General features: G+C 38.8%; 1 protein-coding gene across 1 annotated transcript in view; it reads left to right on the top strand.

The window, feature by feature from the left end:
* The first annotated feature begins 325 nt into the window (after positions 1 to 325).
* LARP4B (La ribonucleoprotein domain family, member 4B) overlaps positions 326 to 16,708 on the top strand; it is a 28,101-nt gene continuing 11,718 nt past the window's right edge. The window contains exons 1-9 of the mRNA XM_010135504.1: positions 326 to 3,754; positions 5,787 to 5,934; positions 6,111 to 6,272; positions 8,446 to 8,527; positions 9,362 to 9,498; positions 11,938 to 12,041; positions 13,733 to 13,843; positions 14,341 to 14,394; positions 14,751 to 14,960. Coding sequence (XP_010133806.1) covers positions 326 to 3,754; positions 5,787 to 5,934; positions 6,111 to 6,272; positions 8,446 to 8,527; positions 9,362 to 9,498; positions 11,938 to 12,041; positions 13,733 to 13,843; positions 14,341 to 14,394; positions 14,751 to 14,960 — 4,437 coding nt within the window. The remainder of the gene's footprint in view (positions 3,755 to 5,786; positions 5,935 to 6,110; positions 6,273 to 8,445; positions 8,528 to 9,361; positions 9,499 to 11,937; positions 12,042 to 13,732; positions 13,844 to 14,340; positions 14,395 to 14,750; positions 14,961 to 16,708) is intronic.

The raw sequence follows: 16,708 nt of genomic DNA on the forward strand, positions 1-16,708 counted from the left end.
GATTTGGATGAAGGAAGCTTTTCAGGAAATTAAACAATGGAAGTGCCTAAGACTTGGTAATACTTGTAAACAGACTGTAATTTCATTAGGAGAATTATGTGGCTTGAATATTACAGTGCATATGATGAAATACTACAACATTGCTCAGCAACTGGGATTTGGATTTTGAGTGGCAATGACATATGAACCCCTGCGTGGTTTGAAAGTGTGCTATTTTTGGTGGCTGGGTGTTGGCTTGTCTCTTCAGTAGCAGCAGAAAGTTAGTTTACTGTATAGAGGAAGGTGATTTGCAGTGAGAAGACTCCTCTGACACTGCTTGTTAAACATGGGCTGCTGCTTCAGTAAAGAATTGAGTAACAACACAAATGAGGAGAAAACCGGCTTGTTACAAAAATCTGTGGAAGAGGAAGCAACAGAGTCAAGGATAAGTAAAACTTTATCTTCAATTTTAGGGACTGTGGAAAGCCAGGGTCTGCATACAGTGGGAAGGACGGTTAATGGGGCAGCTGTGATAGCTGGCATTGAACATGTTCGTAGCGATGATTGCACAGCATCGAATTCTAAATCTGGGTTCTGGGATAGAAAAGCAAAATATCCGTCCTACAAAAGCATGGAGAGTACTCCCTGTGAGAGCTCTAGGAGAACATACAACAGACCTTTTAGTTTCTTTAATTCTTTCAGTCACCTCCTGAAGGTCTCTGGTACATATGGAAATCTGCAGAAAAGTGAAGAAAGGAAAGATAAGGTTATTAAAAAAAGGGTGCCTAAAAAATCTAATAGTAATGGTCAGAACATTAACAATATACAAAATATTAATAGTAATATTAATAATGAAAATGTAGCTCCAGAAGATCATTGCTTGTTTGATAATGTTTCTACTTCACGTGTACCAGACATCCTAGACAAAGGCTTACAGGGTGAAACTTCCTTAAATAGAAAATTTTTTGAGGATTATGCAGTTATATGTGACTATTCAAGGCAGAATGAAACAACAGTAAATGCTGAAGACAGTGACAGCCTAGAAAGAATGTCAAGTTCATATAAAGAGATGTCTCAAACCTTTTCCTATCTTGATGTAGATAACAGACAAAATATAAAAGATAGGGAGTTTTACAGTATTTGTGTTGTAGATGCTGAAGATCTGAAAGGGGATGAAGAGGTGCCAGCTACTGTGCATGAAGTGACTGCAGCAGACATAGATAACTCAGCTGTTGCTGATGAAGGAATGTGCAGCATGGCACGACCTTTAGACAGTGGGAAGGAATTTCCAATGCAGCAGTCGGCACAAGTGGAAGCTAAGTTTAATTCACAGAAAGAACTGTTTGAGTATAAAAAAGAGAATAGGTCAAACATGCAAAAGGAAAACAAAAAGGAAACAAAGCAATATTGTAGCATAGACATTGAATCTTCTTGTGATAACTTATTGGCTAACACACGTCAGGTGCCTAAGTTAAATAGTGCCAATACAATAACAGATGGCTTAGGAGCAAAAGCACACGATGAAGTCGTCCCTGAGAATCAACAAGAGGAGGTATGTACCATAGGTAATGCTGTCAGTTGGAGTGAATCATTCCATAGGGCTTGTGGTTCTGTACAATCTGTGGATGCTGCTGAAGGGAACCGATACAGGCCTAATTCAGAAAACATGAAACACAGTGATTTTATTCCTAGTGTATTGTTAAACACTGGAATATGTGACTCAGGAAAAATTGAGGGAAGTCATGATTCTGAGATTGTACCGTTTGATTTGAGTAAGCATCGCTCAAGTGTAGAAAGGGAAGTAAATACTAAACAGGTGGCAGAGAATATGAGGGATAACTTTGAATTGTCATTAGAGTTAAGTGAAATGGACGGTGTTTCTTTTTCGGCGAGTCATCATGTAGAAAAACCTGCTGAAATAGGCTACCTCCTAAAGCCAGAAAGTGAAGTAAACTCAGATGAGAAAAAAAGAACATTTCAGAGGACATGTGGTGATAGCCAAACATTTGTACCTGACTCTAGTGAACATCACAGCATTTGGGAAGAACTCTTGAAAGATAAAAAATGCACAGGTACAGTTTTGCGTAACTGTCAAGCTTTGAATATCACTGAAATGCACAAAAACTTGGAAGAAAGTTCTGATTTTCAAACTCAAATTATGGATTGCCCTGAACACAAGACATCAACTGAAGTTGCAAACCATAGTGGCATGGAGGAAGATGTCTGTGTGAGTATCATGGAGCCAAAAGGCAACATGATTGAGGAAGCTGGTAACTTGAACAGAACTCGACCATGGGTAAGCGATGGCACTTTGGCATCTCATGAACTACATAACACAAGCACAGATGAAACATTTGTGAAGGAAATCAGCCCTGAGTCTCATATTTTGCAGGAGTCACCAGGGAATAAAGGCAAGGTATGCAAATATTCAAATTCACATAACAAAACCGGAGTCTTGTCTCTGTCTGTGGAACATGAGGATATGGGTAAAATGGACATGAACTGTAGACAAGGTGAGCAACAGGATATATGTACCTTCCATGCTGTGGAAGATCAATGGAACCCAGGGACTGACTCGGCCAAAATAGCTGGAGATGCAGTAGAGTCTATAAAACAAACAAAATTTGAAGTTCACCTGAATGAGACGATTGACAACAATGCAGAAAATGTAAAACAGAATTTAGATGCTAACATTGTCGATTGTGATAAAAACTTCTTAAATTGCAATAAAAGCTTGGCTCCCAATCAGAATATTTACTCTAATTCTGCTGTACCTGTACCTTTGGACAATTGTATGTCCACATGTATAAAATTGATAGATGACACTGAAAATCTGGAAGATGCTGGTAGCCTCTTCCGTAAGGCCCATAATTGCTTACCTTCATTGTGTCAAAGTTCATGTTCTTACATGCATGATAAACCAATGGAAGAGCCTGAGTTATGTCACTGTGCCAATCCAGAGCCAGAGGTCGGGAACACCCAAGTTTCTGTTGGGCCTTTTACTGAAGTAGGATCAGAAACTCATGAAAAAAGTGTGTGTGATATAAATGAATGTAATCTTCAAGATGGTGATGTAAAACAGTGTACGAGCATCCGCTCAAAGGAGGAGGACGTCACTGGTTTTAGTGTATCAACTGGGAATCTAGAATCTTTTACTATGGGGAATTTAAAGCAGTTAGAAACCAAGACTACTGATCTGAAAAAAAACAGTTACGTATTAAATACTCAGATGAATGATTTGACCACAAGTTGGGAACAGACGCAGTCAGATCACAAGATTTTCTCAAACAAAGAGCTTGAAGTTTTTGTTGACCCAAAGCAGGTAGACAAATATGCTGCTACTCCTTCCTATGAAATACACAGTCCCTCCAGTGCTACTGCAGGATTTCAGCGAGGCAGTGAGTGGTGTGGGCACGGTCTGATGGAATATGTATCGAGTGACCAAGAGGACTCCTATGAACTGGACAGACACAATCCTCAAGTTGAAATATGGTCACATTTCATCAGTCTTCAGACTGGCAATGCTGACTGGACAAATCACCTATTTTCTGACACTGTTACTGCTGGGAATGGTGACCATGTGATGGGCTTTTTATGGAATAATACAATCTGTAACGATACCTTGAAGGATGACAGACTATGCATAGTTAGTGAAAACTTCCAGAATGAACCTGAAGATTTAACAGAGGCTTCATATGCAGTGGGAAGACACCCATATCAGCTGCTAGCACCAGAAAATGTTGGTACTTGGGGATGGCAAGATGAAGATGAATGTGTAAGTATTCTGCAGAAGTAATTTGATGTAAAGCTTAAAGCTGAAGCTAGGAATTGGAATAAGCCAAGTCAAACTGTGGTTTCATTAGGTAGTTAAATATATCATGTTGTTTTGTCCTGAAGCTGGTGATTCTCCCTTTCCTTTGCAAAACCGAACACTATACAGAATGTGGTTGTTCAAAACGGTGCTGTTTACCTTGTTATTTCTGTTTACCTTGTGTGAAAGTTTGAATGTTGGGCAAAGAGTCTTGATTGCATATTCTCAGTTGTAGACAAACTTTAGATGAACACTTCAGTATGTGGAAGGGAAACTTTCTGCAGGCTGTTAATAGTGTTCTTTACCTTCATGTAGGAAGAAATGTTTGTGGATTTCCTTAAAGTTCTTGCTTGGTAGCAATTAGGAAATCTTTTGCTCACTTCTGGAGATGATCTTCTGAAGTGCTGTAAGGAAAGGAATGGCTACAGGAGAAGCACGGGGAATGAACTAGACTGGATCTTGGCTAGCTAGGGTAAGAAACAAAGCTGACCTGCGACAGCTACTGCTCCTCTTCCTTCCCTGCTGAGCAGAGCTGGTGCTTACTGTTGTTGTCCACACCAGCTGCATTACAGCAGCTGCTCTGACCTTGCCCAGCAGTTGCAGTGCCAGCAGTGGATTGTGCTAGAGGTGAAGTTTATCTCCTGGGGGAACTTCCTGTGTTACAAATGGAAACTGAGGGAACTTGCTATCATCTTTGAATCCTTACTCTTCAAGTAGTTATGACAAACACTCCCACTTCTTATGAGTTTTTTCTCTATCACCGAGATTCTTTAGATCTTCTGGATGTATTTTCAATGTGCTATGATAAGGACTGACTGCATGTGTTTCAGAATAATACAAGCTTCATGGAGTTTAGAGAGTTTAATGCAGGCACTCAAATGTTCCTAGCATCCTTAAATTCACAAAACAAATCTTAGTAAGTGTTTTTTAGTGTGTGTTAGGAGCAATACTCTTTACCAGTCTACTCATCATATTAAAACTTACCACAGATATTTTGGCTGTGGAATCACACAGTAAGTGTTTTTTAGTTTGTGTTAGGAGCAATACTCTTGCCCAGTCTACTCATCATATTAAAACTTACCAAAGATATTTTGGCTGTGGAATAACACAGCAAAACAATAGAAGACTGTCTCATGTTACTATCAAAAAAGTATTGTAGATGTTGGCACTGCAGAGAGCAGTATCTCTGAAGCACAGATATATCCACTTATATAATGGTTATATATAAAACAATGTATGACCATTAAATCTGTCAATTTCCAGTCCAGGTTAAAGGAGTTGGAAATGGACACTTTTACATATGTGTCATATATCATTATATATAACCACTATGTAAGTGGCTGTATCCATGCTTCAAAGATACTGCTCTGTGCAGTGCCAACATCTACCTAAGATGATTTAACTGGATCTGGGAATTGATTCTTTTTGTTCTCCCTAAGGGGAAACTACCTTAAATTTTTGTTAATGTTTTGTTTTTTCTCTTGAAGTAATATCAGACGTTGTCATGCATATCTCATTGCTTTCCATAATGCTTCCTTAAAACTGCTACATGTTTGTATAAGGCCAGAAACAAAAAAACCCCAAACCTGTGGTTTTGTATTTTCTTAATTTTTAAAATGTCATTTCACAGAAAGAGGTGCAATAAGAATATAACTGACATTAACATGTATATTAGACGACTGCCTGAAGTCTAAGGCAAGTACAGGTTGAAATAGTCTGTCAAAGGCAGAGAATGAAACGTTTGTACTTTGCTCTGCTTGGCTAGCCTTTTCTGGTGATCGTTAATCAGGGAAATGAGTCCTGTGCTGCACAACTCAAGTGCAAGTCGGTTTTGTACCTGAAACGATTTTGGGATGGCAATTCAGTTAATGTATTCAGATATGAAAAAAACTTGACAACACAATCTTGAGTTGTACATCTGATACTGTTATTTGAAACTGTATGTATGTATGCAGAGATGTGTGCTGTGCATAATCAAAGAAATTTCTTTTTGTAGGAGTCAGCCAAGGTTTCTGAGTTAAATCCTAATGCAAAGGTGTGGGGAAATCATATGTTACACTTGCAAGCAAGTGGTGCCACTGATGGTAGCGTGAGCAAAACGTGGGAAGAAATACCCGAGCAACCTCCAGATTCTTGTAAAGAAGGTAGGAGTAAGAGTTTCCAGTTGTTGCTCAATCAAAACGTAAAATTCATTGCAGAACTTTCTCAAATTTCGCATTAAAAAAGAATGCAGATATGTAAACAACTTTACATTTAGTTTTAACTATGGAGTTACTGTGATTAGAAGGAATGCTTTTTGAGTGTGTCATTTCTGCTGCAGGACTGGATGCCAATGGTGATGGCGACAAAAAGCATCACAATGCAGTGCTGACAGAACTGCAGGAGCCGTCACCAGCTGTTTCGGTGTCAGACCAGACAGATATGAACCCTTTGGCTCTTGAACATTCTGAGTATGAGTCTATGCATGAAACCACCCAGACAGGTAAGAGAAAGCTAATACTTGCTTGGACTTGATTTAAAAAAATAAAATACATTTTGAGCTGAACAGTCAGCATCCATTAAAAGAAAAACAAAAAACCAACTCCACTTCTCTTGTGCAATATATGCATTCTGTAAGCAGACCCTAGTAAATTCTGTCTCCTTTGCTCTCAAGCTTAGATGTATTTAGAAACCAGTCTCCTCCTGTTCAAACATAGGCCTTATGAGATATTGTGCAGAACTGACTAAGTTCTGGGTGTAACTGAGTCTTGTTTTCTGAAATGTTACTCTGAATGCAAGCCCCTAAGTGTGTGCATTGACATTTAGATATCTACCTGTCTAAGCCCCCTGTGTCTAGCAGGGCAGGTACTGAGGTGAAATTCACATACCGTTTGTATGTTAATGCGTGGAGAGGTCAGTCTTGTACTTAAAATGCTAAAATAAGCAACAATTCAGTCTAACTTCTTTGCATTCTGTTTTAATGAACTTTCATGATTTTTCTTTTTTAGTGCAACTGTTAGTTGCTGTAGTTTATACCAGATAGTGTGTTTTAAGAAACTTCTGAAAACTAGCATAGAGGTTCAGCCATGCTTATTTCACTGAAAAGGACAGAAGGTCTGCAAAATGTGTGTAGGATTACTACTTGAACTAAGATAACGGATGGAAGCGAGTGGAAAATGTGCTGGGTGTTTCTTGAGATTCATGAGAGGTCTGCTCCTCATTCATTGTGCTTAGCTGATTTTATAACATGTATTTAAGACAAGCGGCATAGCATCCATAATAGCTGGAAATCAAGACAAATGAAATCAGACACAGTTTGTGTTTGCCTGTGAAAACTGGAAGTTCTCTTTTGACTCTTCTACTTAAGGGTACTATTAAATAATGACTACCTGGCAAACAGAGAATGGTATTAATGGTGCGTAGCACTCTAGGATGGAACAGTGTTCCTCAGCTTAGTGTTAGAACTTGTCAGCATGTCCTTTACGTGACCAAAATAATTAACTTTTAACAAGAAGTAGACTTTTAAGAGGAGTTAGATAGTGTTGTAAAGCAACTGAACAGCAAGTCAGATCTATTCCACTTGATAAATAGTAACATAGGTTGTCCCAGCTCTGAATTTTTTTTTAATTATTATTTTAAAAAATTCATATGATTTTGGACTTTGCTAAGTTCTTGGCAAGGAAGAAAGAGGAGATGGGGAGGGAAATAGCAGTTAGTACACGATACATGTTATTTCTCAGGCATTGGCATTATCTACATCAGAGTAGAACACATGAAGGATGAAGTGATGGGAGAAGATTAGAAGTTGCTTTAAGAAGAAGAAAGGTTAAGGAGAGCTGAACAAAAGGATGGAAGTTACTGAAGAAGTGAAGGGTATAGAGGGTGATAGTTGGTGTGAAATACTTTGTGAAAAAAAACCCCTAATTTACATTTAGGTAACATGCTACTGAATGTTTTATAAATCTCTAAAAGCCACATTAAACTTCTGGTCTTTAAACAGTTCTCCAACTGACACAGCAAGTTTGCTCTGAACTGACTGTAGTATATTGGGTCTAAACCAAAATGAACATGAAATTAGTGTTTTCCATGTGGTAATTGTGAAACTTCCAGGTATAAGAAAAAAATTAATTTTGCCTTCTTAACCGAGGGATCATGAATTGATCACAGATCTCTTGTTAATTTATTGGATATCTGGTGATACTTCATAAGTACATTTTTGAAACGCTCTTTTCTGTATTAGTGTATTGGGAATTTAGAGTGAGGCCAGAGGTATGAAGTGCCTCCATTACATTGCTCGCTTGCTGTATTACCTGCTTTATCTGGGGTTTAGTCAGCTAAAATAGTGTAGTTTCTTAACACTGGAAGACAGGTAGTTCAGTATTTACTTTGAGATGTCTTTGTAGCTGCTTTTCTAAAACTGCTTCATTTTTTTTTTGTTGTATTTGGAGTACAGACATTAACAAATGAAATCAGATATGTTTCTTCTTTTCTGTCTTAAATAATAAGGGTTCCTTTGCCGTTTTGGTGGGTGGTGAACTCACGCATAATGAACATTTATTGAATTTGGGAATTTGTTTCTAGTTTACAGCCAGTAATAGGCATGACGGTTGTGATTAAAGTATGTACTGTGTAGTACAGCAGAGCTAAGTTTTAAACTTAAATGTTTTTATTATTAGGTGGAAATGAACAGTTGCAACCAGAAGGTCAGGAAGATTTACGAGAATTACTGAAAAAAACACTGGAATTCTGTTTATCTAGGTATGTATAGAACTAAATGTCGGAAACTGGGGGATAGCTAGCAAGATCCGGTACCTAACGTGGGATGTACATTAATATATTTCTCAGCTGTCCCTTAAAACAGAGTGAAAAAAACGAGGATTAAGGGGAAGTAACACACAGGTTCCAGATTATCATACTGATGTCACTCTTAAAGCTTACATGAAACTTCTGGTCCTAAATCATAAACTAGCAAATACATTGTTTTAAAGTGAGAGTAGTTACAAGCAATTACAGATCAGGTGAATTTTTATGACTGTTACTGGTTTTCTGCATATTAAAACTGTGTAACTTAACCCATTTGGTAAACTTCTTTTAAGCTAATAATTTTAAAATTTACTTTGATACAAAGTAGGATTTTTGTATGTGCATCAGTAGATCCCTTTGCATTAAGGATCAAGAAGATCAACAAAGCAATTTACTTGTACTTAATTATTCTCAGCACTTCTGTCTAGATAAAAACATCCTAAACACCCGTCTTAACCTAGAACAATTCCTAATCTGTATACTCCTGCATAACCAGTTACAGTCAGTGATCATTTGAAGTAATAAACTCTTAAAAATCTTATATGTTTATGGGGGTAATGTGCTGCCTGAACAGGAAGATGCCACTACTGTTGCATGACACTGTCATGTTTTCTAGGAAGTAGAATATAGTAGGTGAATGGACTAAGGAGTTGGTGAAAATACTGGAAAGAAATTCAATGTAGGAATCTGCCTTCTAGTATGTGATGAGTTTTTTGTCTCAAATTTTTTGGCAAAAGTTACATCTGTGGTATTCCCCCCATTGTTTTTTTTTCTTTTCTCTCCCAACAGAGAAAATCTTGCCAGTGACATGTACCTTATCTCACAGATGGACAGTGATCAGTATGTGCCAATAATGACAGTAGCAAATCTTGATCATGTCAAGAAACTCAGTACGGATATGGATTTGATTGTTGAAGTGCTGAGATGTAAGTAAAAATCCCTCAAGGCTAGAAAGCAATTTGGTTATTGCCATAGGACTATTAATCTGGATTTTCAATCTCCCTTTTTTGTGATGTATCGAGTAGTCACCTGTGTAAATGAGAATAACGTGAGTTTAGATTGTGGGACTTGGTAGGACAACTCATGTGCCTGGAGGATCACAATGGATGCTATAGGCTGTTTCCTAAAGACAGTGGGCAAGAAGAGGAGGAGAAGTCGCACTCTGTTAAGGAGAACCTTGAATGTAGGGAAGTCAGCTATGGCAATTGTAGAAGTCCAGTTGGATGCCTCTGGGTCAAGATCAGAGGGGTCATCTCCAAGGGTCATCTTGGAGTAGTCACGTGCTACTGACCTCCAAACCAACACGATAAGGCCAGCAAACAAATATTTGGGTCACTTATGCTTCAGGTCAACAGAATTCCCTTATTCTTATGGGTAGAGGCACTTATTGGAAGAACAATACATCAGCTCACATCATCCATCAGGTTCCTTGAATGCATAGAAGACTGCTTCCTCTTACAAGTATTACATGTGCCAACCAGAAATGAGGCACTGCTGGACTTGCTACTCACAAGCCAAGAAAACTGGCTTTTCAATCTCAGTTAATGATAGCCTTGGCTGCACTGATCACAATATTGTAGAGTTTGGGGTCCTGCTGAGCACACTGGTGCTAAGACAAAGGTTTTAGATTTTAGAAGAGCAAACTTCAGCTTGCTCAGAACTCAGTTGGAAGGGGTTCTCTGGGAAGCTTTCATGGAGGATAAAGGAGCTAACAAGTTCTGGGAGTTTTAAAGAACACTCTTCTGGAAGCAGAGGGACCTGCTTGGCTTAACTGTGAGCTTCTGAGTCTGCTGAAAACCAAAAGTGAAGTGAACAAAAGGTGGAAAAGTGGACGAATACCCGTTAAGAACTAACTACAAGGGCATTGCCAGGGCGTGCAGAGGTGCAGTTAGAAAAGCAAAAGCTCAACGTGAGTTGAAATTGGAGAGAGAGGTCAAAAACTACAAGAAAGGATTCTTCAGGTACGTAAACAAGCAGAAACAGAAGGAAAATACTGGCCCGCTGTTAAATAGGAAAGGTGAATTAGTCACCCACAATGCTGAAAGGACAGACTTCTCAACACTTTTTTCACCTCTGTCTTTATCAGCACTGTTGGGCTCAGGCCTTGGGTGCAAAAATCCAGACCCACAGGTGCAAACGCAGACCCACCATCAGTGGGGAAGTGTTGATATGTGAACTATTACAGGAGCTTTACCCCTACAAATTGATGGGCCCGGACATTATCCACCTAAGGGTGTTGAGAGAGCTGTCTGTTGTTTCAAGGACACTCTCCATAATCTTTGAGAAGTCATTGAGATTGGAGGTTGTCCCAGAAGACAGGAAGAAGGCTAATGTCACTCCCATCTACAAGAAGGGCTTAAAGGAGGATCCAGGAAATAAATCTTACTTCAGTCCCTGGGAAAGCTGTGGAACAAATCCTCCTGGGGACTATCACAAGCTGAGTGAAGCATGTGATTGGGAAAAGCCAGCACAGATTCTCCAAGGGCAAATCGTGCTTGGCAAATCAGATCGCCTAATATGACAAAGCAACCTGCTCAGTTGGTGTGGGGAGAGCAGTGGATATTGCCTACCTGGATTTCTGCAAGGTGCTTGATACGATATGGTTTCCCACAGGCTCCTCCTAGAGAAGCTGGTGCATTACAGTCTAGACAAATGGTCTGTGCAGTGAGCGGGTAACCCGCTGACAGGCTGCACCCGGAGTGCAGTGGCAAATAGCTCCTTTTCAAACTGGCAACCTGTCAAAAGCAAGGGACCCCAGGGATCGCTATTGGGCCCAACACTGTTTTAAGTGATCTGGACAACGGGTTCAAGTGCACCCTAATGATGTTTGCTGATGATACCAAGACAAAAGAGGAAAACTTTTCACAACAAGAACAATCAGCCACTGGAATATTCTTCCCAGGAAAGTGGTGGAGTCTCCAACATCAGACGCTTTTAAGGTTTAGCTGGAATCGGTGCTGGGACACCTTGTCTAGACTGTGCTGTTGCCAAGAAAGGTTGGACCAGATGATCCTTGCGATCACAACCCACCTGGTATTCTATGATTAAATTCTCAGAAAAGGCTACTGAACATTACTACTAAAGTAAGAATCAAAAAAGAACATGACTCACTGTGTGCCTTTGAAAAAGCTAATGAATTGGGATTTTCTGTGCTGGAGGAGTGTGAAGATTTTAAGGAACATGCCTGCTCAGTTTCGTATGTCTGAAAGTACAGTCCTCTTCTGCTTGTTTCCTAATGTTCAAAAATATTTGAAGTTTAGCACAAAAAGCTTTGCATTGTAAAACTATGACCACAGCATCTTCCCGTGTGCCAAGTTATTGCAATTGCTGACAGCTAAAATATATTCTTGTCTTTTCTCTCTTAGCATTGCCTTTAGTCCAAGTGGATGAGAAGGGAGAAAAAGTTAGGCCAAATCAGAATCGCTGTATTGTGATTTTACGTGAAGTACCTGAATCTACCCCCATTGAAGTAAGTGTTTAATTGTTCAGTAAGGAATACTTTTCCCTGAGGATTTGGAAGTCAGGTTTCTTCCAGATTTCAACAAGCGTATCACAGTCCTACATTGCTAGTTAGTTTCTACCAATGTTTCTAAACCTTTGTTTATTGTGTGCTTTTGGATAATAAATATTGATGATAGAAGTATGTCCATCATGAGAGGACTGTGGTTAAGCCTGTAGCTCAGCAGAGGTCTGAAGCTGACAGTGCTGTGTTTGGTGGAGATACCATGATTTTCTTGGACTCTGGCTTATCCATACCTACTTAGCGCAGACCTCCTTGGATAAATAGCAAATGAAGATGAGGGACAGTAAGTCTTAGAATGGAAAATGCCACTGCTACACCTTGAAGCTTGTTAGGATAAAGTACTTCAAAGCTTTTCAAACATTTACAGAATGCTGAAGTTAGAGGTGTCAACGAGTCACTAAGGATCTCTGCTGGCTTATGGAATGAGTGTGAGAGTGGAGAGTTTGATTATTTGAAAGACACTCAATGCAACACTGATGTAGCTGGGACTTTGTCTAATGGAAAGACTAGAAAAATGATTGGGCTATATTTTAAATCATCTTGAATTTTCAAAAAGGAGAAGGCACAGATTCTTGATGATGGCTAGATATTCTAATTTCCTCTCTACTTAATTTTACAAGGAATACTAAAGATTCTGAAAGAGTTGCTCTTCTTCATAGTCTTCATACAAAAATAAAAAGTACTGCAGTTTAAAAACTCATAGTAAAGAAGTGGCCTTACACAGGAGCATGAAACAAAATGCTAAAAGGAATTGGAGGGAAGAGGTTAGATATGCTATATACATAGCTTAAAATATCAGCTGCTTTAGCTTTCTACATAGAATGTAACCTTTCAAAGACTGCCTAGCTTTTAATATTCCAGATTTTTTTTTTTCTGTCATCAGTTTGTGAGGTTGGATATATTAGCACTGGATGGTCACTCTTAAATGATTAACAACACAGTTCTGAGGAGTTTTTATTTTCAAAAGAGAATGGTCTGAAGTGGTTTTATACATGATGTGTTTAAATGTGGCAGACTGGTAAATCTAGATGTAACAGGCCAGATTTAATAGGATACCTTTTCTGGTGGAGCATGGTCAGGCTTTATTTAAGCAGCAAAGTTCCAAAACACTGTAAGGCCTCTTAAGTTGCATTGCTTTTTGGTGAAGCTTGCCTCAACTCTGACAAAAATAAATAATAAGCAAATGGATTAAAACGAATATAAAAACCAAGCTGTAGGGTTTTTTTCTGTAGAAACCAGCTGGTTGTTTTTGAAGTAACATAAACCCTGTTTCAAATATATTAACGTGCAGATGCCTGAGTTGGAGTGTATCTGCAGGTTTCTGCCGAAAGGGTGGGGTTCTCGTATCCCACGTGCTTTGCACAGGCTTTTGTGTGGCTCTGTGGAGACAGGAAAGAAAGAGGCATTTTCCTGCACTGGATGCCAAATTTAGGTGTGTCTCTATGGCCTAAATAGTTTATCTCACCTGAGTTAAAGGGAGCAGGCAGTTTCTACTAGCAGTATGGCCTTAGACAATGCTTGTTTGTATTCCTTTTAGCTAGCAGAGGGATTGGAGAGAGCTAACACTTGATGTTTTTTGTGTTTTTTTTTTTTTCTCCCACCCTTTTCTCTCTTCTTATGAAAACCACTTTCCTTAGGAGGTTGAAGCACTTTTCAAAGGAGATAATTTGCCTAAGTTTATCAACTGTGAGTTTGCCTATAATGACAATTGGTTCATCACGTTTGAATCGGAAGCTGATGCACAGCAGGTAATACTATTTTTTTAGAATCGTTTTAGAATGTAACAGTAAACAAGAGTGGGATGATAGTGGATTGACAGGTCATAGACTGTATTACAAATGCGAGCCAATTAAAAAATAAAAATACCCAAACATCTAAAACCAGTGATGCCTTCTCTTAGCTAGTATCTAGTTATCAGTACTGTTAAACATAACCCTGTAAGTTTTTTTTTTTTTTTTTTTTTTCTTGTTTGTATATCCTGGCTTCCTGGCCAAAACTATAATTTTTTAATAGTAAGAATATTGATATTTTGGATGATGCATTAAAATGCTTCAATCGTAAGAATTACAGTCTGGGTTAGCTGCTGAAGCACTTCTGCAATGATAACTCAAATCTTGCTGAATGCGGATTATGTTAGAGGGTTTTCTATAGTCTAATGTTATCAGGCACCTCAGGAAAACCAGTCAAAATGTAACTTTCCTGTATTTAAATAACAATTGACAGATTTTATAATTACTTTTTAAAGGCTTACAGATACCTTAGAGAGGAAGTGAAAACTTTCCAAGGAAAACCGATTAAGGTAAATAAAGCTTTATGTTTTCTTTGGGGTATGTTGTGTATATGTTCTGATTTTTGTGGGGCTCACTGTGTGTTCTAATAGAAATTTAAGTGGTCCAATCTCAGCAGTCATTTGACCTGGAGATGGGTTTTGAAATGTAGCACATGCCGTTTTACTTCTCCTTTTTCCTCCTTTCTGGCAGTGGTATATCCATCCCAGCATCAGGCCAGCAGGGAAGCATTCAGCTGTTCCTGCCTTCCTTGAAGGAGAAAGCCGTGACTGACAAGTGTCCAGTAAAAGTTTGAGAGCTGCTAGTTTGAACCATCCTGATTTAATTTGAAAGGCTCCCATAATAATTAATCTAATCTCCTTTGCAGGCAAGGATAAAAGCAAAGGCAATAGCTATAAACACATTTTTGCCAAAGAATGGATATAGACCTCTGGATATGAATCTCTACACGCAGCAGCGTTATACAACATCCTTTTACTTACCTCCAGTATACAGTCCCCATCAGCAGTTCCCATTGTACAGCCTAATTGGCCCACAAACCTGGTCGGCCACGCACAGCTACCTTGACCCTTCATTGGTAAGTCTTCTGATTACCAAACAGTTGCATTCTTTGCAGAGTTGGTACTATTTTCTTAGGAAGTCTTTGGGGTGTAGGAAGCATGTGTATCCTGAAGAGGGGAGTTTAAGATACTGATTCTTGAAAAACAGTTCCCCAAAATTCTTTCCATGGTGTACAAGATTAATTATTTGAAAATTGCATCTGGTCTCAGACTACAGTGTGATTCTCTCCTTAACCTTTTAGTTTTTGAGGAGTTCTTTACTAAAGTTTGTTAATTAGCCGTAACCAAATGGAATCTTCACTAAAGACTTGTTCTAGTAATGGTTAAAAGCCTATGTGAAAATTAGGACGTGTACATGAATACCAGAAAAAGCACTTCTGATCTGTACTGGAATAAATTTAATGGAAAGAGATAAATAATGATAGCTTAGTATCTTCATCTTGCAGGTGGAAAATAAGTTCTAGGTTAATATGCTGAATTAACCCAATTGGCATGTTCTTAAAGCAAAATATTTTCTGTGCAAAAGTAACATCTTTTTTGATAATAAATAAAATTACTGTTGCTAAGAAAAAAATCTGCATCCTGTAATGCTGCTTCCATCGTCTCCAATGTGACGGACCCGTCAGAATTAGCTTGGCCCATTTTAGCATGCCTTTTGTTATCCTACAACTCTAATATGAATGTAATATTCTGTAATGACTGGGAGACTAAGGCTGTCCTGTGTGGAGTCTGTCTCCCCTCTGTAAATGCCTCTTCACTTGTGGGCAAGAGAAACTAGGGTAACAATGCTTAAAATTAGAAGCCTTATAAAAGTTTTTTGGCAGAGGATTAAAGTGTCCTTGAGCAAACTTGAGCAAACTTCCTGTGTACTGAAGAGCAAGCTAATTAAAAGTCAGTATGCTAAATACTTGACACACAGGGAGGGTAGCCAGAGCCCTTGCAGGGGAAGGCTTTTCAAGAGGGGTGGAGAATGGAGGGGAGACAAGGTAGCATAGTGAATGATGTTATTCCAGGAGAAAGCCACCGTATTAAGCCACAGTGCATGTGTTTTTTCCTCTGGATAAACTTAGTCTGCCTATTGCAGTCTTGCTGTGGGTAATAAAGTAGCTGGATGGCATTGGTGTAGAAGACGTAGATTAATTGGCCACAGGTTCAAGCACAGCATAGTGTGTATCTGCTTTGTGTCATGATGGTACTTCCTATATTCCTGAAAGTTCACTAGTCCTGGCCTTTGGGGGAAGACTCTGCAAGTTTGCCAGCATTAAAGATCTCATACTTTTCTTAGTAAAAACACGAAATTAACTGGCAGAGCTTTGCCTCGCACCGTTTTGCAGCATATTGTTATTGGTTAGCTGCATTTTGTGTACATTAGTGTAATGTATTTGTAATACATTAACATAATGTTTCTTGAATGTTTTATAGGAAGAGCTATATTTGATTAGAAATTACTTGTGAGGAGAGCAGGGACCATGAGGAACAATGACAGAGGAATAATTTTCATGAGACAGGGTTGCAGTTTGCATGTAAAGATTGTGTGCAAATATAGCAGAAGTTTTCCTCCTTCTGCTTTGGCATAAACTCTTACAGTGCTTTGTCTCTTCTCTAATTTGAGATTAAATATACCCAGTAGTGTGGGCATACAGGTTTTCAGTTCCAGAACTAGAACATGGCAACACATGTCCTCTAAATTCTAAAACTATGTATTTCTTCATCAAGTATTTAATAGTATTTGACAAAAGATCTAGTTTGTCCTGTTTGTAGGGAA

Source organism: Buceros rhinoceros, unplaced genomic scaffold, assembly GCF_000710305.1.
Source record: "Buceros rhinoceros silvestris isolate BGI_N320 unplaced genomic scaffold, ASM71030v1 scaffold14984, whole genome shotgun sequence".
Classification (NCBI taxonomy): Eukaryota; Metazoa; Chordata; class Aves; order Bucerotiformes; family Bucerotidae; genus Buceros; species Buceros rhinoceros.